General features: G+C 46.8%; 1 protein-coding gene across 1 annotated transcript in view; it reads right to left on the bottom strand.

Annotated features, from left to right (window-relative positions):
• Positions 1-26,545, bottom strand: part of MYO10 (myosin X) — a 227,509-nt gene that overhangs the window by 169,455 nt on the left and 31,509 nt on the right. The window contains exon 2 of the mRNA XM_047860033.1: positions 8,530-8,628. Within this exon, the coding sequence (XP_047715989.1) occupies positions 8,530-8,628 (99 nt within the window). The remainder of the gene's footprint in view (positions 1-8,529; positions 8,629-26,545) is intronic.

The following is a 26,545-nucleotide window of genomic DNA, read 5'->3' as shown; positions in this document are numbered from 1 at the left end:
TGGTGGGGCCATGCAAGGTGGGGCCCAGCTGTCCAGTCCAAAGGGGATAGGGAAAACACCCCGGTCTCAAAGAGAAATACCCTGGATTCTAAATCCACTTAAGCTGGATTCACATAAAGGTGCAAGGAGGCAGGCCCCCGAGACTGGATTCTTCTTAGGTCTTACTAAGGCATTTTTCACTAGTACTGGGAATATGGCGGGTAACAACCCAGAGATGGTGTGCCCTCTTAGCAAGCTAAGGTGGGCAGCGCTTGACACAGCCCATGTGCCTCAGAATACCGGCACATCCTGTCATGTTTATTACTGCACGTGGTTTCCCGTTCCAATGTAGATGTTGTTCAGGGCAGATGTGGACGTACATGGGGTAACAACCTCAGGTTTCAAAATGCTGAAATTTACAATAGTGAATTCAATTTGCAACACACAGAGCCATGCAGATCAGCAAACATGCACATGTTTTCTTTCTGGAGCTAGGTTCCCTAATAAACAAGCAGATCCTTTTTTTTCTTTTCTTTTTTTTTGCTGTAGTCCCAGAGTGAAAATGAATGGAAACATTGGACTTTCCCTCTGTGAGGCACAAGACGCCCAACCAAATTCTTGGAAGAGTTCTAGAGAGGAAGACTCACTTGGCCTTCAGAGCGTAAAAACATTTTCTCACTGAAAACCAAGCACTTTGGACAAAGTGCATTTTGCTTGGGCTTCAAAGCAGGACTGAAAGTCCCAGCGGTGTTCAGTCTCTGGAGTGCAGATTTCTAAGAAACTCCCCAGACTGGCGTTTAATATCCAGCTCAGAGACGGGTATTTCCAGGACGAAGTAGCAAAATGTGGGAAACACACAGAGAATTTAAGAGTTTCCCAGCTCAATGCTGTATTTTTAATGCAGCTGCACTGTTTTGATTAAAATGACTTCCAAGAATAACAGATGGACCCATTCTAAAGTTTCAACAAAAGAAGCCAACACATCTGATTTTTAAAAATTATCTGTTACTTGTCACCAGTGTGCCCCTTTCTCCCCCCTTTTTTCTTAAATTTATTTATTTATTTTGAAAGAGAGAGTGAGGGAAGGGCAAAGAAAGAGGGAGAGAGGGAATCCCAAGCAGGCTCTACACTGTCAGCACAGCGCCACAGGGCTCGAACTCACGAACTGTGAGATTATGACCCGAGTTGAAATCAAAAGTGGACGCTTGCTTAACGGATGGAGCCACCCAGGTGGCCCTCCCCTTACTTTTAGATGGCTATGCGGACACTTCCCTTTTGAGAAGGGAAGAGTTGGGGCAGCACCATGCATCTACACGGGCACATCACGTGGCTAGTGCGGATATTCAGCAGCGGTCAGCATCTCCCCTAGGAACCTGGAGGCTACAGCAAGTTTTTCTTGACATGGTCTATTAAGAAAGATACAAACCAGAATTTCTAATGTGCTCTTGTTTTCTGAAAGCAGCACAAGCAAGGGCACCCGGACAGTAGTTTAAAAATAAATTACACAGGGAGTTGGTGCTTGATGGGTACAGACTTTCTATTTGGGGTGACGGAAAAGTCTTGGAAATAGTGGCGAGGCTTTCACGTATAATGTAATTAATGCCAGCAAATTCTACACTTAAATACAGTTACGATGGTCGATTTTATGTTATGTATATTTACCACGATAAACACACCCTCAACAGGAGAGGAAAACCCAAACTCCGTTTCCAAAAAAAGCGTACCCCGATTCATTTTTCTTTCCACTCAAATCTGGATGTTCACGGCAGAAACGGGTCATAGCAAATCATTTACACACCTGGAGAAAATGGAAACCCCAAAAGGGAATACAAATCTCGCAGCTCGTCACAGCTGTTAACAAACACACATACCCAAGAGCAACAGAATTTAAGAAGGCAGTCATACTCCAAAAGCCAGGGCTCTATACTGTGTTAGGGATACGCTGTGCCTCTTGACTGGACTGCAGAAACACCATCTTGTTCAACTTTGCTGGAAGCCACCAGGAAAACTCAATCTTTTATTCCACCTTCAAGTCATAAGCATCTCAATAAGCTACGGCACAAAACTGAAATAGCGGGTCACAAACACGTTCTTGGGCTGAACCACATGGAACCACCGGCATTCAATCCTCTCGGCCAAGAGAAATGGCGATATCACATGGTTCAACTGGACCCACAGGTTAATTCGGTTGGAAGCAGCCATTACGATACAAGGGACACTCGAGCCTTGAGAGGCCGCAAGGGGCAAAAATGTAAGTAATCTAGGTTTTTTTCCTTTTGAAAACAAAAGAAGTAACCTTTCCCTCAAACTCCGTGCATTAATGCGAATCTTCCTCTCCACAAAAAAGGAAATAAGAAGGTTGAGAAGGTGATAGAATATACTTACACGACAATAACAACAACAATATGAAAGCAAGGGAATTCTGTCCAGTCGGCGGACTGGAAAACATCTATACTGTCGTCTCAGAGCTTGGCCCTGAGACTCAAGGCACCCTAGTGACACTGCTTGTGCATCATGAATGCTGTCCCCAAATTCCTTTTCCTCCACCTTCCTAACTAAGTGTCTCCCAGCTGGTCTCCCTCTTCCCCTACCACTCATCTGAGTGGTCCTGGGGCGGGGAAAGGGGTGGGTGGGGGTGCCGGGCCACCCCACCTGGGGGGACGCACCAACTGCCATGCACAGAAAAGGAGCTGGCGGGGAGGCCTCTTTCCGCAGGCAGCTGCCTCGACCCACAGCTGGCTTTGCACGTGAAGCCTTGTGGAATGCTGAAATCCAGGGCATTCCCGAGCTCTTGGGGGCCAGCTGGGCCGCGGGCTTCCTTGCAGACAAGATTTCTAACTCAGTTAAAATATCTAGAATCGACTACTTCCCATTAGCAGTCAGATCCAACCTGCTGCCCCTGGAAATGAAATCACAGAGTTTTAGCCATCTACCTGACAGCGCGTGGGACCAGGGTCCTGTTTAGTGCTGTGCCACAGGAGACGTGCTGGGTCGCCCCACCGTCCATTCTCCAACACTCAGCAGGCTTGGGGGAGATCTCCCCAGGACCGCGGAGAGGACACACGGAGTGCACGCAGGGAGAGGGTGTGCAGCACATGACATTCGAGGAGCACACAAAGACACCCAGGGGGGCAAAGTGAAGGGAAACCGGCAAAGAAAAGCAGCTGGACCGGGTAGAAAGTGTGTGAAAAGGACCAAAAATGCATCCAAAAAAAAATCACTACACTAATCCATTAGCAAGTTTCACAAAACTGGGCCCAAAGTATTAATTCCAACCAGTCAAAACCGGAAGATCAAACCAAAAAGGTTAGAGACGGCTTTAAACGGGAGGTGTGATTATAAATATTTAGTAGTGTTGTCTCCTGCAGGGCCGGAGGAGGTCTGAATTTCCTGAGGGGCCGAGGACCGACTTGAGAGCACCAGGCAATCTAATGGCCTTTATTGTGAATTAATAAAATGAGAAGAATAACTTTTAGACCCAAATCTAATCATACTTACTGCAAGCAAATAAAAAGAGAAGGGCGAGGAGGAGGGCATTCATTTGTAGACTGGGGCCATTAAATCCCCAGCCAGGAAAATATTTCTGAAGACCCCATAGAGAGACAATGCAAACAAAAAACCCAACAGAATCACTGCAAAGAGTAATCGTCTTGATTAAGTTTACTGGGGTAAGTTAAATAACTACCCCTTAAAACACAATTAGGTAAATTATATCACTGTAAGCTTTTTCCCGAGCAATCAAATTAGGTGCTTTTCAGAAAAGATAATAGAGCTTACTCTCAAAGTGAAAAATCTAATTTAGAACTTATCACTCAATTTACAACGCTCCTAGAGGGTGCTATACTGATTGCCTGTGCACCTCGTGGATGTTCCAGAAGTGTTCAAGGCTGTTCAAGGCTGTCTTCCATCCTATGCTTTCCTAAGAGTTGATCTTTTAGCCATACTTGTACCCTGCTAAGCCAGGGTGTTCTTCTGAGACTCTGTCCGCAGCTTAGCATCCAAGAAGTACAGGTGTACCTCGGAGAGATCGCAGGTTCGGTTCCAGACCACCACAGCACATTGAACATGGCAAAAAAAGTGACTCAAATGAATTTTTTGGTTTCCCGATGCACACAAAAGTTAAGTTTACACTACACTGTGGTAGCCACCAGGCCAAGAAGTGACTGTACTACCACAATCTATGAAGGCGACAGGCCTAAAAGATAACATACATACCTGAATGTACAGATACTTGCTAAAAGAATGCTAACCATCATCTAAGCTTTCAAGGAGTCAGAATCACGGATCACCGTAACAAACAGGAAAATGAAGAAGTCTGAAAACTCGCAAGAATTACCAAAATGTGACAGAGACACAAAGCGAACAAATGCTGTTGGAAAAATGTCACCAACAGCCTTGCTGACGCTGGGTTGTCACAAACCTCCAATCTGAAAACAAACAACGAAAAACAAAAGAAGACACTAAAAAAGAAAAACAAACCCCAAAAAACAACCCACAGCACTGCAAAGCTCAGCAAAACAAAGTGCAATAAAACAGCGTATGCTTGTAAGTAACTTTCAGGGCAAGTGCTAACCTGCCCATGCGCACTGCGTCCTCCACAGGCCACAACTATGCGTATGTTTCAACAAAGCCTGTTAGCATGTCTCTTGCACATTTCTTTTTCCATCTGCAAATACTTCCCAGCAAGGAGAGCAGAAGTTATAAATCAAATGGGAACATTCTGGTCCTCTCTATTCCCTGGACCAACCTACAGTAGTTTAAATTTTAGTGTGGAATGAAATTTTAAGTTAACAGTAAAACTATCTCCCTGGCAAAAAAAAAAAAAAAAAAAGCTGAGCACGCGCACACAATTCTCAGCGACTCAATGAAATCAGAGAACGTGCCCTTCGGTGCTCTCACCAAAAACGACACACTATTATCATCCCCTAGCCAGGGTCCGTGAGGTCCCACTTGAGGATTTTAGTCACACATGGCTCTGCTGGGCTTCCCACACCAAACAGGACTCAGAAACTGCTTTGCGGTCCACTCGAGCATCATTTTGTGGCAGTTGGCCCAACCCGGCCATGCTCGGGGTGAAAAGATCCTAGGAAGGGAGGGCACAGAGCAAAGCGAAGGGAAGAGCTTTGGAAGCCAAAGGAAAGTTCTCCAGCTTTTTGTTTTTTGTTTTTTTTTAACGTTCATTTATTTTTGAGAGAGACACAGAGTGTGAGCGGAGGAGGGGCAGAGAGAGAGGGAGACACAGAATCCGAAGCAGGCTCCAGGCTCTGAGCTGTCAGCACAGAGCCTGACACGGGGCTCGAACCGGGGAGATCATGACCCACGTCAGATGCTTAACTGACTGAGCCACCCCTCTCCACCTTTACCTAAAGCCCTCCGTCAGACCCCACCCCAGACCTGTCAATCCGAATGTGCATCTGAAGAAGACCGCCAAGGTGATTCCCGTGAAGTATGAGAGGGCGAACTAGTAGTTTCCTAGGCTGTTGGGAGAGTTCACGTTTTAGTAACAAAAATGTCACTAGAATTGTTTTTAAAAATGCAGGAAAAACTGGGGCACCTGGGCGGCTCAGTCGGTTAAGCCTCCGACTTCAGCTCAGGTCATGATCTCACCATTCAGTTGGTGAGTCTGAGCCCCGCATTTGGCTCTCTGCTGTCTGTGTAGAGCCTGCTTTGGATCCTGTCTCTCTTCTCCTCTCTCTCTCTCTCTCTCTCTCTCTCTCTCTCTCTCTCAGCCAATACCTTCCAAAGTTACCATAGTCAGGCTTGACCAGGACAAGGCCACGCTCTGTGTCTTTGACCCTGATTCCTTCCAGAATCTGTCCCTGCCCAGTTAAGGAATAGCTGTTCCTGTCCTGGGGACCAGAACCAGTTCATGAACTTGCCCTAATCCCTGGTGAACACACCCATATGTCCCACAGCAAACTTGGGATGTGGGGAGAGGAAGAAGTCGGTCAGGAAAGAAAGATACTAGAGTCCTCCGCCACTCTCAATTCTTGATCCTGGTCTGAACCCAGTTCTTTCCATCTCATGTCACTCTTCTTGTATCTTAAACCCTGTAATTCCTACACAAATCTCCAAGCTAATTATACTTGGGAATGACAGAGTGGACAATCCAAGACCAAGTATTTGATGCCCGATGGAAGGAAGATTAGAAGTCAAAGTTGAGAGCTGCTTTCATGTTTAAGTGCATGTTATTCTGGTTTAGTTCTTTCTAAGCCCACAATCCCTAAATACTGTCAACAGTGACCAGAACTACTGGCCTGACCAGCCCATGCCACCTCTGCTCACTGGGGTCTGACGGAGGGCTTTAGGTAAAGGTGGAGAGGGGTGGCTCAGTCAGTTAAGCATCTGACGTGGGTCATGATCTCCCCGGTTCGAGCCCCGTGTCAGGCTCTGTGCTGACAGCTCAGAGCCTGGAGCCTGCTTCGGATTCTGTGTCTCCCTCTCTCTCTGCCCCTCCTCCGCTCACACTCTGTGTCTCTCTCAAAAATAAATGAACGTTAAAAAAAAACAAAAAACAAAAAGCTGGAGAACTCCTGCTCTGGAGTCTGTGTCTTCCCCTCCCCCGCTCGCACTCTGTCGATCGGTCTCTCTCAAAAATAAAATAAACGTAAAAAAAAAGAAAAAAAAAGAATTCTCTTTGGGATCAAAAAATAAGTCCATAAAAAAAGAAAATTCTACTAAAAATCTATTTCACGACACTTTCACGAACCGAGTTACATCAAGTCAGGTGCACTGTTTAAACACTGTTCTCCTTTTCCACATCATCTTAAGAAGTAGGCACAGAAGCTACAAGGAAGGGAATTCTCATCTGGAGGAAGTAGGAAGGGAAGAGGGACAGGATAATGGCAAGACAGACAGAGGCAGACCAGCTCTGCGTGGGATTGGAAACACTGAAGCAGTGCGTGACCCAAAGCTGGGCAAAAGTCACTTAGCCTGTCCTTAGTTTACAGATCATACTGTACAACCCGAGAATGTGATGAGAAAGCAACCAGCCCGGGGAGCAGCACGGCATCCACGCTGGCCGTGACCGTCAGACACGGGATCCATTGGCCGTCTCTGTCCGTTCCCCGCAATCCACACCTACGAAACACAGCTAGGTCTTTACCACCGAATGCTGAGCAACTATTCAAGAGTCTCAGATGAGAAAGAAACTGAGGAACCGCAAAACAGCCCAGGAACATCGCTGTTTATCAAGCCAAGAAATGAGAAACGTACCAAGTGGACGATCTCTGAGAAGTTTCGATACGCGAGCAGCCCCCTGGCCTTAATCAACTCAACACTGACACCGAAGCTTTTGTTCTCAACAACCTTGCAGACCAGATTCAGAACCTGTGAGCTTTAAATACTGGGCATTATGACCCCCTTCTCTCTTCAGGTCTTAAATCTTTTTTTTTTTTTTTTTTGAGTCCTTTGGTCGTACTGATATACTTAGAATATAGTAGTAAAACAAGTAGGTTGTTTTTGGACAAAGACCGTATTCAAGACCTGACAGAGGCAGATAAAACAGGAGTGCATTTCCATTTTGATTTAAGTAACCATATGCTTTTCCAAGTTTTTCTTTTGAAGTTTACCCCTGGGTAAAACCTAGTTTCATCCAAGTCATCGACTTGGGATACAAACACTGTGACACCTCTCCTATTTTACAATTAAACTAACAGCGATTTTTACTGTCACTTACCAAATAACTGCTTGCTATTTTACAATCGTTTGCTGAATAGTTGCCCTCTGCCCTGATTTTCAGGATATTCAGTGTAGCCTTCTTAAGACTACATCAACCTCTATTCCTTTTTTTTTTTTTTTTAAAGTCCAAGGTAATGAATATATAGTGTAATAATGGTTTCAGGAGTAAAATTTAGTGATTTGTCGCTTACACATCACACCCAATGCTCATCCCAAACAAGTGCCCCCCGAATGACCATCACCCATCTAGCCCATCCCCCCAGCCAACACCCCTCCAGCAGAGGTCTTAAAGGGCTCCCTCTGTAGCATTCAAATTAGTTTCCTTTATAAAATAGAGACACCAGCCTCCTTTCGCAACTGCCCAAATGTAATATTCGGTTTCTGAATTCACCTGTCTGTTTTCAGTGATACTACAGCCTTCATGTTACACTAAAGAACCGGGAACCAGAAGCAGCCCACATTCTCACTGGCAGACGGGTTATTTCCAACCCTCTCAGGAATCTCAGAATTTTAAGGGAAAGTGGAAATGAAACCAAGATGCACGTATCAATAATTGGGCAACTTTTCTCAAATGCTTGCACCCCTGTCCTTCTGGATCCTTTGGCGGGATTCCCGGGGGAGAGAATCAGCCAAGTCTAGCGCTTTTCTGCCCTGCACTGGCTAGAACACCGTGTGTGTTCCATTTGGAGAATTGGATTGCATCTCGCACGCGACGGTGTATGTTACACATTCTTTCCGGGATTTGGTGTTCCCACTTAGAAACAACTCTTTAAGGTATGGAGGGTGGGGGCAGCGAACATGCATGCTCTAGTGGAAGACAACCCCGGGAGGTGGAGCACGGGCACCCTGAAGGCTGCAGGTCAAGCTCACCTGACCATAGTCTGTCCGGAAGACGACGACGCCCTCTGCGCAGGAATTGACAGTACTCGGAAAATGCTGGCCATTTTCTCTCAGCCAGACCCGTGTCCCCTGTAAACAAAACACACAGGATTGAACTAGGAGTTTGGACTGTGTTTCGTGGCAAATCACCACTCTCGAAATTACTGACTACGACATTCCTTTGCGGGGGAGAAAAAAAAAAGGTTTCAAGAAGGAAATGTTTTTCTCAGACAAGAATGGCTCCCCGGGAAGCATCGTCCCCAGCCTTCACTAGACCCCAAGCGTGACCCGGTGTCCCACCAGAGAATGCGGAGGAGGGAAGGAGAAAACGGTAGCCCCGTGCTGCCGAGATACAAGCGCTTTACGTGGACGATCTCGGTTTCCCTCACGAACGCCCCCCCGAGGCAGCCACTGTTGGCAAAGTCAAGTCGGAGAAGTGAAGGCCTGAAGGCATAGTAGCAACTAGCCCAGCATCACAAGATAGAGAGCACTTGACCCGGGCAGTCGGGTTCCAGAAACAAGTTTAACCAGGTCGTGACAATGCTGCACCTCGTGATGAAGACTCTTTGGGACCTGCTGGCTCCCATCTTCCCAGGGCCACGCCCCACACACGTGCCCACAAGGAGGGCATCAGAACACCCCACTGACTTCCGGCTGCTACCAGATCTAAGTGTCAGATGAACTCTCCAAGGGAGGGACTAAAGTTTTAGTAAAGATCAGAACCCAATCCACAGGTGACAAGTTTGCTAGAACTCCAGCGCTCAAGACAGCAACTTCCAGATCCCAGTGTTAACCCAGGGTGCTTTTTTTTTTGGTGTTGATTTTATTTCCATCTTCTGTTTCCCCACTGGACAAATGAAACAAGCATAGTATTTACCTTTCCAATGATGAATTTCCTCTTCCTTTGATTTCACAACATGAGAACCACTTGTTTCTAAGAACCAGTGATAAAAGTCTGAAGGAATCACTGGGGGGGTTACCGGTCAATTTGTAAAGAATTATCGCTATGCTGTACGCCCACGTGATGGAATGAAACACTGACCGCATGAAGTTATTTCAACTGAGTTCAGTGTCCTCAATCCCAACAAAATTGACAGTAAACGAGCACACCCTTAGGACACAATGTGTTAATGTGGAAATGCTATACCTAAGTTATCTCTCAAAACGGCACATACAAGGGCGCCCGGGTGGCTCAGTCGATTAAGCATCTGACTTTGGTTCAGGTCACAATCTCACACTTCAGGAGTCTGAGCCCCACCTCGGGCTCTTTCCTGTCAGCTTGGAGCCCACTTCGGATCCTTTGCCCCTAGCCCCCTTCGGCCCCTACCCAACTGGTGCACACAAGCTCATGCTCCCTCACTCTCTCTCTCTCTCTCTCAAAAATGCATAAACATTAAAAAAAACTTCATGTGATAAAAAAAAATGGTATTTACATCGAACAGCTTTTTCTAGAACTTTTAACCTCATTTTATTGGTCTACTTAATTTGTTTTGATTTCAAATGTTAAGTGAAATATTTAAAATATGTTACTTATAATTTATTCAGCTTGCAGTTTAAGGGACTACAACTGGCTTCTTGATAGAGCTGGTAGGGGATAAATAATATAGAATTAAGTTCATCATGGGGCGCCTGGGTGGCTCAGTCGGTTAAGCGGCCAACTCTGGCTCAGTTTATGATCTCACGGTATGTGAGTTCGAGCCCCACATCGGGCTCTGTGCTGACCGCTCAGGGCCTGGAGCCCGCTTCGGATTCTGTGTCTCCCTCTTTCTCTGCCCCTCCCCCGCTCATGCTCTCTCTCTCAAAAATGAATAAATGTTAAAGTAAATAAATAAACTTAAAAAAAAGAACACACAGAACATCAAGTGGGAGAAGTTCCCATCTCCGCATGCGTCAGTCACATACCTCTGATTGGCGGTTTGGGCTGAGACACAGGGAACGCCAAGAATGACACTTACAACTGCCTGTCCCTCCCGATTTATCAGCAGGCAGCTGCTTCAAGAAGGAATATTTACTCCTGGCATCCTCTAAGACTGTCCTGTCAAATATCACTCCATACCGAAACCACACCATCTGTAATGACCTAGATAAAGACTTCTAAGTGCCTGAAATATTGTTTTCATCTTCTTATTTTTGTTAAGATTTATTTATCTAAGTAATCGCTATACCTAACATGGGGCTTGAACTCATGATCCTGAGATCAAGAGTTGCAGTCTCTACTGACTTAGCCAACCAGATGCCCCATTTTATATATATATATATACATATATATATGTATATATATATATATACACACACATGTATACGTATATATACATATATACGTATACATATGTATATATATATACATATATATATATATATATATATATATATATATATATATATATATTAGAGCATGCGTGTGCAAGTTGGGGAGAGGAGCAGAGGGAGACAGAGAGAGAATGAAGTAAGTGTCACACTGCCAAAGGGCCTGATCCCAGGACCCTGAGATCACTACCTGAGCCAAAACCGAGAGCCGGACATGCAAACAGTTGGGCCACCCAAGTGCCCCCCCCCTTTTTTTTTTAAAGTAGGCTTCACGCCCAGCATGGGGCTTGAACCCACAACCCTGAGATGAAGACCTGAGCTGAGATCATGAGTCAGACGGTTAACTGACTGAGCATCCAGACACCCCATCTTTATCCCATTTAATTTACACATCAGAGACTGCAACATTTTAAAGTTCTGAGATACCTACACACACACACACACACACACATACACACACACACACACACACACACACACATTCAAATGGAAACTTTCAAAGTTCTATAAATAAAGTGAGAACTTTTACTCATTAGGTACAATCATGAAATCATAAACCACAGTCGTTCCTCCACCCTCCAAGTCCTAAGTCCAAAAGCATTGCTTGCTAGAACCGTCACCTGCACTATTTTTTTTTTCTTACATCAAAATGGATTTCATGTGCTGCCCGATTATTAAAATTGTCTGTCAGGGGCGGCTGGCTCAGTTGTTCAAGCATCCGACTTCGGCTCAGGTCATGATCTCACAGTTAGTGAGTTTGAGCCCCGTGTCAGGCTCTGTGCTGACAGCTCAGAGCCTGGAGCCTGCTTCCGATTGTGTGTGTGTGTGTGTGTGTGTGTGTGTGTGTGTGTGTGTCTCTCTCTCTCTCTGTTCCTCCCCTTCTCACCCTCTGTCCCTCTCAAAAATAAATATTAAAAACAGTTATTTTTAAAAATTGTCTGTCTGGTACGAATCCGATATTTCGTCACGAGACATTGCCGAACTCACATAAATTGTCACAAGGATGAACACAAACCTCCCGACTTCCAGAGGCTATACGGCATGCAGACTCTTTCACTGGCTGCGGTGGTCCCTCCTACCTTCTCAGGTGAAGGTACCATAAAGCCCTCTGTTGACACAGTCCTACATGACCAAACACACAGTTCACCTTCCTTAGTCCAAAGGTCTTTTTCAACAGGTGTGAAGAGCTGCTCATAAGCAAGTTCTAGGAAATCCGCCCAGACTGCCAATCGGAAGCTCATGGCCAGTTCTACTAGACCTACAGACAGCAGCTGTCTGTCACAGGTAGGAAGGGAAATGCATGTAAAACGTTCCCTTTGTTCCTTGGAAAAGCCTACACCGGCAATGTTCATGAAATCAGACCTGCAAAGCAAAACCAAAGTAGGTATTTTTCCATAGATTGTTCTGGGTGGTTTCTCTGAGCCCCCGAATGTTCTGCTTCCATTCTATTCGAATAGAACACATATGCCCAGGTCCAGTAAAGAGGTCACCCACAGGCATTTAAAAATGAAGTCACAGGCAGACATTTACCAGACCATCCAAGTTGGAGTGGGGAAGAAAAGTTTGCCCACCATATGCAAGTCATTATATTCTGTCATTGTTAAATAAGGCTGATAATGTACAATATGGCAACCTAGCATATGGAGAAAGCTCACAATTGGAGTTTAAAACTGTCTTTAAAAGTTTGATCATAACATACACATTTTATTAAAACTTGGACAAGTTTCCATCCTGATCTCTGAGACGGATATGTGTCAAGTTTAATAGCTAAAAATTTTCCTGCGCATAATCAATCACCGGTAACATTTTTTTACCATACAAAGCACTTGCTCAAAAGTTCCCATCTCCTTTGATCTAGAGCAATCCTGTAAGATAAGGAGGCAAGTAATACCATCCCTTCTTCAAAAGTGAGGTTCCTAGGGGTTCCATTTTCCATCACCAACAAACGATTTTCTGGATAGGATTAAAAAAAATACTATCGGTGTTAGTGAGGATGTGGAGAAACTAGGGAGGATGTAAAATGGTACCCCCATTTAGAAAACGGTTTGGAAGTTTCTTAAAAAGCTAAACACGATCTTGGGGCACAACTGGGAGGCTCAGTCAGTTAAGCGTCTGACATTGGGTCAGGTCACGATCTCGCAGTTTCTGAGCGTGAGACCTGCATCAGGCTCTGTGCTGACGGTGTGGAGACTGCTTCAGATTCTCACCTGCGCCTCTCTCTCTCAAAAATAAATAAAACTTAAAAAAAAAAAAAACTAACCACAATCTTACCCCAGGTTTCAACAATTGACCCTAGAGATCTACCTCCTTGAAAGAAATGTTTCAAAAGTCGTGCGTGCAAATATTTGTAGCAGCATTTTTAATGGCCAAATACTAGAAATCATTCAAATGACTATCAACTGGTATAGAGACAAAATGTAATGAATCCATGCAATGGAACTCTTCAGTAATAAAAAAAACAAAACAAGAAGCCACTGACAGAATAATCAATAAGGACGGATCTCAGAAACATTATGCTAAGTGAAAAAAGCCACACACAAAACAGTTCATAGTGTAGGGTTTCATTTACATGACATTTCTGGAAAAGGCAAATCCGTGGACACAGAAAGCAAAGGAAAAGCTGCCCGGAGCCAAGTGTGGGAGGGACACTGAGCACGAATGTGGAAAAAGGGAGCCCGGGGGTGACGGAACAATTAGAAAGCTGGATCGTGTGGATAACCTTGCAGCTGTATAGATACACCACAGCCCCTTCAAATGTGGACATGTCATTGGTGAATTTTATTGTCTGCAATTAAACCTTGGTGATTTCAAATCATTAGGAAAAGTTAATTTCCAAACCTATATACTTCCCAATTGTACACGCACATTCTTAAGCATTCTATAATGGGAAAAACCCAATCGCGTCTCTGTAACTGGGCAATGAGAGACCAAGAAACATACACACACATGCACACACACACACACACCCATAAAGATTCAGGGTAAGGGCTGAGTGAAAACTCCGAAGATGTGTGTTGAATTCAAGCCCCTGCTCTCTACTAATGTCAACAAGGGGGCTAAGCGGCCACGCTGGAGACTTGCCCAAACGAAAGAGAAGCCTGGGGTAGAGTGTATCGTTGTCTCATGATGCTCAGGTATTAGCCCCTCACCCTGGAAGATAATTCTTAATCTCCCGCCTATTGCCGACCTGGAGTGCCTCCTCCCTGGGCAAGGAATTTTATCCGGCTTTTCCCCCTGACCGTGGCCACGCGAAGTCGCCTGGAATTGTGACCTCCTGGCCCTTGACGCACACACAGTTTGCTGATCCCTACTTTAAGCTAACGAAGGTAAAATCGCCAGCACAGATTTCAACCTACTGTCACCCTTTTCAAAACTACCGCATTTCTCTTCTGGTTTTAAAAATGATTTTCTCTTCTGAACTCTGAAAACACTTAAGTTCAAAAATAAGGTAGGGAAACAACCCTAAAAAGAGATAATGATGATGGGCTGTAAATACCATGCTGTGTGGCATGTTCTAATTACAGAGTCACAGAAAAGAGAACATTCTTTACCCAAACACACAACTGAGCCTTAGACCCAGAACAGAGCACACACCTACTTTTCTCTTGTAAGTGCTTACTTGGACTGTGGCAAGGGCTACACTTCAGGATTCTCTAAGAACCTACACCATAAAATCACAATGTGTTTGGAAATTTGGTATTTTTTTTTTTTTTTAAGTTTTTTTTTTTTTTTTTTTTTTTATTTTTGGAACAGAGAGAGACAGAGCATGAACAGGGGAGGGGCAGAGAGAGAGGGAGACACAGAATCGGAAACAGGCTCCAGGCTCTGAGCAGTCAGCCCAGAGCCCAGACGCGGGGCTCGAACTCACGGACCGTGAGATCGTGACCTGGCTGAAGTCGGACGCTTAACCGACTGCGCCACCCAGGCGCCCCAAAATTTGGTATTTTTTTAAAGACAAAGGGGACAAATAATTTTGTAACGGCTACATCAATATGGCTATTTAAATCTGTAGTAAATGCAGCAGCCAAAGGAAAGTTCTGTTCTTTTGCCTGCAATGATTTTTTTTTTTTGAATGAGAGGAACACGAATAGGGGAGGGGCGGGGGGGGAGAGGTGGGGGAGAGAGAATCTTAAGCAGGCTCCACACCCAGCACACTCCCTGATGAGGGGCTTCATCCCACGACCCCGGGATCATGACCTGAGCCAAAAACCAAGAGTCGGATGCTTGACCGACTGAGCCACCTGGGTGCCCCTCTAACCTGGCATCTTCTAAGGTGTCTAATGTCGAAGTCGGGCGCAGGGCAGGGGCCAGGGGACCCTGCTCCTGACGATACTGAATTCCAGAAACTGGATGTAGATAACATATCATAGTATCAAGGACTTAAATGGTACTTTTTCTCCATTTTTTTAAATGGAGATATATTTGACACGTGACATCAGCGTCAGGTGTATGGATTCAATATTTGCATATATTATGAAATGATAAACACAGTAAGTCTAGTTAACGTCCATCGGCACACATGGTTGCAAGTTTTTTGTGTGATGAGAACTTGGAAAATCTCCTTTCTTAGGAACTTTCAAATACACGATACAGTATTATCAACTATGGTCGCCATGCTGTACGTTACATTCCTAGGACTTAACTCTAACTAGAAGTTTGTGCCCTTTGACCTCCTTTACCTACTTCTCCCATCTCCCCCCACTGCCCCCCACAAACCATTGAACTGCCCTCTGTATCTATGTTGTTTTTTTGGGGGGTGGGGTAGGGGTTAGATTCCACATATGAACGAAATCCCTCCTGTTTCACAGTCAATGGTTTTTCCACTGGAAGTAGAAACAACTCTTCAACATATTTTTTTTTTTTAATCCTTCTATTCCAATCCACCTTAAAAGACACATGGCTTTTATAACAGACCAAATGCTAATGCGAGCTCCTCAACTCGGCACTCGCGACATTTTGGTCGAGGTAATTACTTCTAGGGGGTGAGGGGACTGTCTTAGCTGGAAACCACCAAGCCAGAGTCATACAAAGTTCTGGAGCCACAGCCAAATTAGAGTTTTTAAAAGCCACTCATCGTCCGTGACCTAATTGAAAGCAGACTCCATTGTCTACATTCTAAGAATTTCCACCACCTCCCAGAGTAGGATCAGCCCCAGATACAGCAGACCTGGGACAGATCTAATTTCTGGTGACATTAGAGCAGGTGCGTACAGAAGGGAGGGGGCGGTGAGAGCCTGCCAAGTGCCGGACAGACATAAGGAAAGAGGTCCGGGAGGCAGACGGCTTGATGATGGGGTTAGAGGGACGCTCTCCTTTTCCTCCCTCCGTCCAGTCTGTTTTGTTTTTCATGTGAATTACAGCTGACTTTTGACGCTTGAACTGTACAGACAAAAACCTGTCCTCTGTGCTCACAAACCCCAACACAAAACTTGCCAGAAAGCTTGGAGACGGTGCAGACAGGAATGAAGAGAGGAGCAGAAGCCCGTGTACAAAACGAGTGTGGGAAACGCGGCACGGACACAGCAGAGGGGGCAGAGCCCGCAGATTAGAAACACACGGGGAAGGTGAAGTCTACACCGCCTCCCCTCCAGAGGTGGCCCAGGAGGGGGCCTGGAAATGCGGTGGAGAGGCCGGGGAGACCACGGTGTCCTAGCATCCCCGCAGCGGCGGGCGGTCTCCCCACGCCCTGGCCACACAGCACGCACAGTGTGGGGCCCACGGGGTGAGTGATCTCGGGCTCATTGCCTCCCCTCGTGACTGCAGGGGCTCGGACCTGAGGCTGGCAATCACTTCTGAACAACCGTACCAGATTCCGAAGAGGCTCGCCGCAACCAGGCTCTAAGCGGAACCCGGGTGGCATTAGGCTCATGTCCCAAAGGACGCAGAATTCAACCAGGGGCCGAGGCCACTGCTCCACACCCTGCCCCGGCTGCTGAGGAGGGCCAGGGAATCAAGGGGGGGCTCAAGAGAGAAACGGTGAGCATACAGCCCGTGATGATGGAAACATGTGGCTTGAGGACCCCAAGTCTGTCCCGCTTTACCGCTGGCTGTGGAATGGCGACGCCTTTCGTTTTCCATACGGGCAACCCCGACGACCATCGTACGCCCACCAGAGCTGATGGGCCACTGGATTCCAGAGGAAAACGTGTTGCTGACGTTCTGCTTCAGACTCAGAGACACAATCCACCCCCGTCCCCCCGAACCCTAAGATTTTGCCACAAGGGTTAAGTAACTCCACAGACAGGCCGACCCAACTCCTTGAGGGTATTGCTGAAGTACTGTATATTTTTATAAGAAATGTATGCCAGCTGTGTGTATGTACATTATATTTGTGACTTTCAGCTACATCATCCCCGTCATTATTAACATCATTTCCTGGCCTCACCTATGGGCCTGAGACCCATAGGTAGACATGTAGTGTCTCAAACAACTCAAGCACATCTTTAACAGTATGGCTGCAAAGAGAGGAACGTGGGCATTCACGATGCAAAGTTCACAGACAATCCGTCCCATGTCTTTAGATAGGATCCCATGCCCCCACCTGCCAAGAATCATGAGGCACTCCCATTTTTTCCTGTTGTCCTGCCCAGAGGGTCAAACTCTGTTACCGCCATCGGCTACCTGGACGGCAGCTTCCTTGCAGAGGATCACATGAAAAATACACACATGACAGGAGGTAAAAAGCAAGGAAAAGAAGAAAACCGTCCAGGAAAAAACTAACCTTTGCTCACTCTTCCCCAGATACAGGTACAAAGGCTCATTGGTATCCCCCACTCTCGATTCAAAGTCAAAACCGAGCAAATGGTGCTGAAGAGCAAGATGCCTCAATTATGAACATGTGATGCTATCAAGCGTTCATGCCACGGTTACAGGGTTCCGACCTTGCCAACCGATTCAGCCCTGATTTTATATTCTATTTTTTTCTACCTTCTTTACAATTCCTTAAGATGGCTTTTTTTAAAAATTTAATTTTTTTTTCATGTTTATTTTTGAGACAGAGAGAGACAGAGCATGAGCAGGGGAGGCGCAGAGACCGAGGGAGACACAGAATCCAAAGCAGGCTCCAGGCTCCGAGCTGTCAGCACAGAGCCCGACGCGGGGCTCGAATTCACGGACTGTGAGATCATGACCTGAGCTGAAGTCAGACGCCCAACCGACTGAGCCACCCAGGCGCCCAGATTTAATTTGATTTAAAAAAAAAATTTAATATTTTTGAGAGAGAGAGAGAGAGAGAGAGAGACAGAGTGTGAGTGGAGGAGGGGCAGAGAGAGAGAGGGAGACACAGAATCCCAAGCAGGCTCCAGGATCCGAGCTGTCAGCACAGAGCCTGACACGGGGCTCGAACTCACGAACAGTGAGATCATGAACTGAGCCGAAGTCGGACGCTTACCCAACTGAGCCACCCAGGTGCCCCAAGATTTTATTTTTTAAGCAATCTCTCATACGCAACACGTGGACAGAATTCATGACCCTGCGGATTAAGAGTTGCACACTCTAGTGACTGAGCCAGCCAGGCACCCCCTTAAAGTGGCTTTTCGGTTGCTCTTTTAAACTACACTGACTCGAAATTATCTCAGAAACCATTTAAATCTGAGGGTAATGAGACATCTCCAAGTTGCTGAGCTAATCTCAAACACTGAGAATCCAAGGAACAAAAATCAAACTAGTCCATCCGTTAGTTAATCGTTTATCACACAGCCAACACACGTTTAAAAGAAAACAAACCAGCACTAAGCAATCAGTTAGTACACCTGAAATTTATTCATCTATGTATAAGTCACTTAATCCATAAGGCCATCCATCCATCCACCCACCCACAAGTCCATTCATCCTATAAACATCTTTTGAGGCCCCTATTATGTACCAGGCACTATGAAAGGTTCAGCAGAAACAAAATCGCTGCTGCCCCCGAGAGCTTACAACGTATCCAAGAGAAAGTTTTCCTGTTCTAATACCTTCCCCATCGACTCTCTTCCAAAGGAAATAATAATTACAAGGAGACCAAGACAAGAGAGACAAAGGAGCAAATGGAAGAAAGGACGCGTAGATTTTATAAAATGCAGAAATCTGTTCCGGTGCTAAGAACTCTCAAACACTACTGAGAAATCCTCCCTAAGGGACTTAAAACTGAATTCCATTCTTCCTTCCAGGGGAAACAGGACGAGATACAGAACAGAAGGGGTAATAAGAGACCATCACAAGACGCTTGTACTCTTCATGGAATAGAATACCAGACATCCTTTACCACTTACTCCCTAGAGTTTATGGCCCTTTCCTAATCTTGACCAGAATAATTAAAAACAAAAAACAAAAAACAAAAAACCCTACAGATAAAAACTGACAGGATCATCTTAATGAAATCCTGTCCTGGCTGCTATCTATTTTTAGGGGGAAGAAAACCCCTCCAACTTACTTGGAACAGGACTTTGTCAGCATTTCCTAAAAACAAATAAACCAAGAACACAGTAGGAAATAAATAAACTTAACACAGCTATCTCTCACTTCTGTGGCACACACAGTGATTCCTTTGCAGAATTTTATTAAATTTCAAAAAAGTTATTTTTCATACAATCATACTTCCTGAATTAAAAGGTGCTTAAAAAAAGAATCTAATCGGGGCGCCTGGGTGGCTCGGTCGGTTAAGCGTCCGACTTCAGCTCAGGTCGTGATCTCGCGGTTCATGGGTTCGAGCCCCGCATCGGGCTCTGTGCTGACAGTTCAGAGCCTGGAGCCTGCTTCGGATTCTGTGTCTCCCTCTCTTTCTGCCCCTCCCCCACTTAATGCTCGCGCTGGTTTACAAGCATCCACGCTCTCGCTCTCTCTCAAAAATAAACATTAAATGTTTTTTTATTTTTTTTAATGTTTATTTATTTTTGAGACAGAGAGAGACAGAGTATGAATGGGAGAGGGTCAGGGAAAGGGAGATACAGAATCCAAAGCAGGCTCCAGGCTCTGTGCTGTCAGCACAGAGCCCGACATGGGACTCGAACTCACGGACTGTGAAATCCTGACCTGAGCCGAAGTCGGATGCTTAACCGACTGAGCCCCGCAGGCACCCCCCCCCCAAATTTTTTTTAAAGAATCTCAATCAATCAAAAAGGCAGATTATATATTGGCAAGAATTCAGAGAAACTAGAACCCACATACACTGTTGGTCAAAAGGCATAATGGCACAATTGCTCTGGAAAACAGACTGGCAGTTCCTCCAAAGGGTAAACATAATGCTTCCATATGACCCAAGAATCCCACTCTGAGGCATATAACCAAGCGAAATGAAAATATACATGCACACATCAAAACCTGTATACGAGTGTCCACAGCAGCCTTATTCACGACAGCCCCAAAGTGGAAATAACCCTCATAGCCCATCAACTGATGAATAGATTTTTCGATGTGTGCCCCATCCATTCAATGGAAGATCGTTCAGTGATGCAAAGGATCACATTACAACGTGGATGAGGCCCGAAAACATCGTGGCAAGGGGAAGAAGCCACAAGGGACCACACGTTGCCTGATTCCATTTCCGTGAAATGTCTCGAAGATAAATCCATGGACGTCGAAAGCAGGCGGCTGGCTGCCTAAGGCTGGGTGAAGGTAGCGACTGGGATTGGGGAGGGATAGCTAATACATGTGGGGGTTTGGGGGTTTGTTTTATTTTTGTGGGTGGTGAAAACCTTCTGGAATCAGCAGTGACAGTTGTGCAAGTACTCGTATATGCTAGTATTAATATATACTAACGTACTTGCACGAGTAATTAGTGAACATGCTAAAAACCACTGAATTGTGTGCTTCAGGAGGTGGATTGTAGGAAATGGGAATTACGCTGCAAATCAAAGAGGAGAGGAAGAAAGGCCAACCAGAAATCCAGGAGGAATCACTTCTGACTTCATTCCCTCCCTGGATCCAACTACCCCACGGCCATCTACACCCCCGGCCTCCCTCACCCCATACATACGTCAAGAAAGCCTTTTCGGTTTACAACTGCTTTTCATTGAGTAGCTTTCCCAGAGAGGTATCAGTTGCCATCTTTGTAAATGCATGAATGTCATGACTTTCGGGAGACATCCAGAAGGCAACTGACTCAACAAGAAACTTACACCGATGACCACAACCGGTTTTTATATGCCTTCCCCAGAACATCAAAACCAGAGTTATTTCAGTGCTTTGACTGTTTGATGTAGGACAGGTTTTAGGTCATGAGTATGAACAGGAGGCAGGAATGGGTTGGTTTTACTTGCTGTTGAATCTCCAGCACCTGGAACAGGGCTGGACATCCTCAGGGAGGATGAAGAATTAATTAATTCACTCTCAATCGAAAACCCTACCCGAGTGCTCTGCTCAGTGCCCAGCAAATGCACGCGCCATCTGCTAGAACAGTGCTGTTCACAGACATGATGGACCGCAGAGGGTTTCAGTACAAAGTCTGAGAAACCCTACTGGACGCTCCCTAGAAGGTGTGGACTCAGACGTGAATTAGCTGAGGGACCATCCAGCTTGTCTGTTACACAGGGCATGAGAGGACACGAGATGGGGTTGACATGGCTTACGGAAACGCTCCAAAGCCATGGGGCTCTTTGACCCATTGTGGCAGCACCTACATCTGGGGCCTTGCAGGCACCTTCGGGTCACATCTAGGATGGCTTTCAGCCATCATATTGCTTTCACAACTGGCTTTGGAAAGCCTTGCTAGAGAATCTAAGAACGTGCAGGCCTAGTTTAACCATGTAAACCAACCTTTTCTCCAAAATTACAACTTTGGATGCTTTTCAGTTGCAAAAGACTTCAAAGTAACTTATCAAGGGGTGCCTGGGTGACTCAGCTGGTTAAGCGTCCAGCTTCGGTCTAGGTCATGACCTCACCGTTCCTGAATTCAAGCCCCGCATGGGGCTCTGTGCTGACAGCTCAGAGCCTGGAGCCTGCTTCAGATTCTGTGTCTCCCTCTCTCTTTCTCTCTGCCCCTCCCCTCACGTATGTTCTTTCTCTCTTAAAAATAAACATTAAATTTTTTTTTAATTAGAAGAGAATAAAAATAACTTAGCAATACAAACTACACCCACCAGGAGAGTGATGGGGGTGGGGGCTGAAGAGGACAGAAACATTTTTAAATCACGTAAGTGCCTGTATTTGTTCTACTTGATATATACTGAGACTTTCTCTAAATAAAATTATTTCTCTCCTATACCAAAGGCATTTTCATGTCTCTCCATATTCAATATGTTTTTGGGTTCCACAGAGATCTGGGAAACAGAATGACACTTATTAAGAAAGGTAGCATGGGGTGCCTAGGTGGCTCAGTCGGTTAACAATCTGACTCTTGATTTCAGCTCAGGTCATGATCTCAGGGTTGTGAGATTGAGCCCTGGTTCAGGCTCTGCTCTGGGCGGGAAGCATGCTTGAGATTCTCTTTCTCTCTCTCTCTCTCTCTCTCTCTCTCTCTCTCTCTCTCTCTCTCAACAACAACAACAACAAGGCAGCATGTCTAACAACCCAACGGCAATGCCACTGGTAATTCAGGACAAGTTGAAGGAGATGCTCTCCCAAGGATGTGGGCCTGTGCACCTGACCGTGAGGACCAGTGAGGCATGAGGACACCAGGGCACCTACAGTGTGACAAGCCAGACAAGTTGTGGAATGGAATGGGATGTGTGGTTTTAACTGTTGTTTTAAATCAATTTCTGGGGCGCCTCAGTGACTCAGTTGGTTGAGCGTCCAACTTCAGCTCAGGTCATGATCCCGTGGTCCGTGGGTTCGGGCCCCGCCTCGGGCTCTGTGCTGACAGCTCAGAGCCTGGAGCCTGCTTCGGAATCTGAGTCTGCCTCTCTGCCCCTCTGCTGCTCGCGTTCCATCCCCCGTTTAATGGCCTTGACAGTTTTGGGGAGTGCATGTCAGGTATTTTGTAGAATATTCCTTGGTTGGGGGTTTTTCTCCTGGTTGGCCTGGAGTTCGGTGGTTTCCAACAATGGTTCAATCCAGGGGGTCCAACTGCTTCAATGGGAATCCTGGCTTTCCTGCATCTTGGCCACGTGGCTTGCAACAAATTAAACCTCTGTGGCTTTCCATTTCCTCCTCGATAGAAGAGGAACCCAGCTCCCAGGTCACTGTGGGGATTAAACCAGCTAACCTGACAATGAAGGTGGGCACGTAACCAGAAATTCCCCATGAAGAGAAGGGGCCACCCTCTGAGTGAGCAACAATGATGGGGGGCCAGAGTCACAGTCCTAAGATTACTTCCAGAAGCTTGCAGTCCAAGGGGGACAAAGTTTAAATAGAAACCTTAAGCTTGATGCCATAAGGACTCATCGGGGGATGTATACACGGAACCTGCACTTGGGGTAGGGGGGTGTTGACAAAGGAAGCAGGCCTCCCGTGGGCGAAGAACTGGACGGACTCCCCTAAGGCAGGTGCAAACCAAGGTGACAGGGCAATTTTCCGCAAATCAGCCAAGCGCCAGTGTAGGCTAAGACAATGCAAAGTGGCTTACCCGCTCTACTTAATCTCCGTCCAGAAACTATTAACAGCCCCACACAACTGAACAAAGAAGGCATTCACCTTTGTCCGGCCCAAGAAAAAATAAAATCTCAGACTCTCCCGAGCAAAGCTCTAGAAACCGCAAAGGACTAAAACTACCTCCCCACTTACCAATAAAATGTAGGCCAAGTAACATTGTTTCACAAATGCAACAGACTTTCTTCCAACTATGTTCTTACAAAAACAAGAAACAAAACGATACAGCAGCCAAGTCATTTTGAGGTATCGACTTTTAATCCCCCCCTCCGTTCAAAAGACTCTCCAAAACTTGGAGATTCTCAAGACGTCCTTGAGCAGAATCAACAGGCCAACAGAAGTGGGGGGCGGGGCATGCCCTGCAGTTAAGACCCCCCACTGGGGTAGATGAGACTAAGCCAGGCCAGGGTGGGCTGAAGTTTGAGGCCGGCCGGACAAATCTGGCCCGATCCCATCGGGGCAGGTAACACAAAGCCCTGGGTCCTGAAGCTAAAGGAACGTTCCTCTCTGTTTCTCCTGGCTTCTCGTCAGCTTTATCCCTGACTCCTGGATGCCAGGCCCTGTCTGGTCCAGAATGAAGGCCCTATGCGCCCCTTTCCACACCCAGGCAGCCACAACCGACCAGCGGGAAGAAGAGGCTCATCCCAGCAAAGGAGAGGTTTCCCAGCAAGAGACCAGAAGACATCTCCTAGGAATGGAGTCCAGCAGCCCCCCCACCCCCGCTCCAGCCTTCTAGAACCACTCCAGCCGCAATTCAGGCACTCCTCCCCCAACCACCTCACCCAGTTAAAAAGCCTGACTCATGGCCGGAAGCAAGGTCATGCATGCAATAAAACCCCTCAATGGTGAACCCCAGGCACAGGGGCTCCTCTTATAAAACAGAGCAGGACGGGAAGGAGGTTTAAGCAGGGCCGGCAGGAGGTCAGCTGAGGCAGGATGCTGCTCCCAAGCCCAACTGCGGACCACCCCCCGGCCCCCAGTCCCCCTGGCCTGGCTGCCCTTCTTGGAAGAATGGAGCCCATCCTCCACTCCACCGGCTCACGAAGGAAGGGAACCACAGGCAGAGAGAAAGCCCACGAATCAGGTGCCACAAACACCAGTGGCCAAGCCAACTTCCAGTAAACCCTTGTGAGACAGAAAACTGTGCAGAAGGGAGGCTCTCACCTCTGACTTTACAGCAGAATCAAACACCCGTGGAACTTGTAAACCTGGACAGTGCCCAGGGACCAGCTCCAGATGTGCACAGCTGGCGTCTTCGGAGGCCCCACCATTGGGGCTTCTGGGCCCAGGGGGGGGTGAGGAAGCGCTCCTTTGCCGGGCTAGTCCTCAGCAGGATAGGTGGTCACCCAAAGGAACGAGGGCTCCTTCCCTTCCCTCCCCCCTCCCCAATTCACCACTTCGGTGGCTCTCAAACCTGGTCTGGCTCCGAGGGAACGCTTGGGGCTCTCTTTGGAACCCCATGCAAAGCAAAACATCAGCTTAAGAGCACTGGGTTCAAAACCACCAATCCAAGATAGCTACTCCTAGCAGGGAAACCATTAGGTCTAAGCAAAACCAGGAAGGAAGAGCAGGAGAGAGAGAGAGAGAGAGGAAGGAAATAAGGAGGTTAGTTAACATACATACCCTGTCCACACATGGAATGCATCGCTCCTGAATAATTTACTACACGATGCTGGCATGCACCCCCCGCCCCCCACCCCGTCGCCCCCCCCGGCCCCGCAGTACTCATTTACTCAACAGTTAACGTCCGCTGCGATCCAAGTGTTTGTTTTGAAATTAGCTGAAAGTCACTTTTCAAAACATGTCATTTAAGAGCCATTTTAGAAGTCCCCACAAAACTGCACCTATAACACAGCCGGCTGGCTAAACATCACCTAAAAAAAAGTCCTCTATTAGCATTTACTTAGGGACTCTGAGATCCCGCCACAAATATTCCTATCATCATACCCAAGACATAATGCAAAACGCCTCCCCCGGGGGCATGAAACCAGCTTCCCTGGATAAATCCCATTAAATCAGTGTTTAAGCCCACAGCTCAGCTTTTCAAGTGGCAACGGGTCCCCCCTACAGGCTTCCACAGAATACCCACGCGCTGCCCTCCCCTGCTAATGACACCAGGCAAACCGGAAGGCATCTTAGATGGTACCATCCAAACTCCCTTGTTCCCCATACGGATGCCACAGAGGTTGGTCCACAGGCACTGGAAATCTAGAGAAGCGACCACTTACCTCCAAGGCCCCAAATTACAGGCAATACACAGTGCCAGCTGTTGCTGGGGCCACCCTGCCATGGGCTACGAGCTCTAGCAATTTGGAAGGGCAAACACAAACGGGTTCAAACCTCTTCCCTCGGCAGAAAAAGCTCCCGAGGAGGTTTGTTGAAAAATCCCAGCCGGAGGGGCGCCCGGGTGGCTCAGTCGGTTAAACATCTGACTCTGGATTTCGGCTCAGGTCACGGTCTCACAGCTCGTGACGTCGAGCCCCACGTCGGGCTCTGCGCTGATCGCAAGGAGCCCGCCTGGGATTCTCTCTCCCTCTTTCTCTGCCCCTCCCCTGCGCACACGGTCTTTGTCGAAACTAACAAACAGAAAAAATTAAAAAACAAACAAACAAACAAACAAATCCCAGCGGATCACAGAAAAGTAGCCCAGACAAAACCGCCTAGGTGGCTGACACAGTAGTCAGAACAATCTCACAGGTATCTCCCCAAATGCTATCCGATATCTCAAGAGGGTCACTAAAACTCTGCAGACCCCACTAATCTCAAGAACTCCTTGAGCTCTCTTTGTGCCAAAGAGATGACCTCCCAGTATGCGTGTCCTGTGGCTGTCATCGATTACAGGCCAGGAGAGAAACAGGCAAGGGACCCCTGGAGCTGCTGAGCAAAGTCACAAAGGAAGCGGCGGGGCCCTCCCTGGGGGGACAGTACCAGCAGTCATCACAAGCAGCTGAAAGGGCTCCAGGGAGAAAACTTTGAAGAGGTCCCCGCCAGCCGGCTGCTCGGTGGGTCTCTAGGAGCCTGTCTTGCGTCCTGGTAAGCCCATCTTCAGATCGATGTCCCCCAACACAAAAGATGCAAGCCACGTGTGGAAGTTTACATTTTCTAGCAACCCCATTTTTTTTTTCATTAAAAACGGACACACAAGATTGCCTTTCGCAGTTATTTAACCCCATAGATACAAATAGTGTCACCTCAA

This window comes from Prionailurus viverrinus, chromosome A1 (genome assembly GCF_022837055.1).
Source record: "Prionailurus viverrinus isolate Anna chromosome A1, UM_Priviv_1.0, whole genome shotgun sequence".
NCBI classification, from domain to species: domain Eukaryota; kingdom Metazoa; phylum Chordata; class Mammalia; order Carnivora; family Felidae; genus Prionailurus; species Prionailurus viverrinus.
The sequence above is the reverse complement of the archived record's forward strand: the minus strand, read 5'-3'. Positions and strand labels throughout refer to the sequence as shown.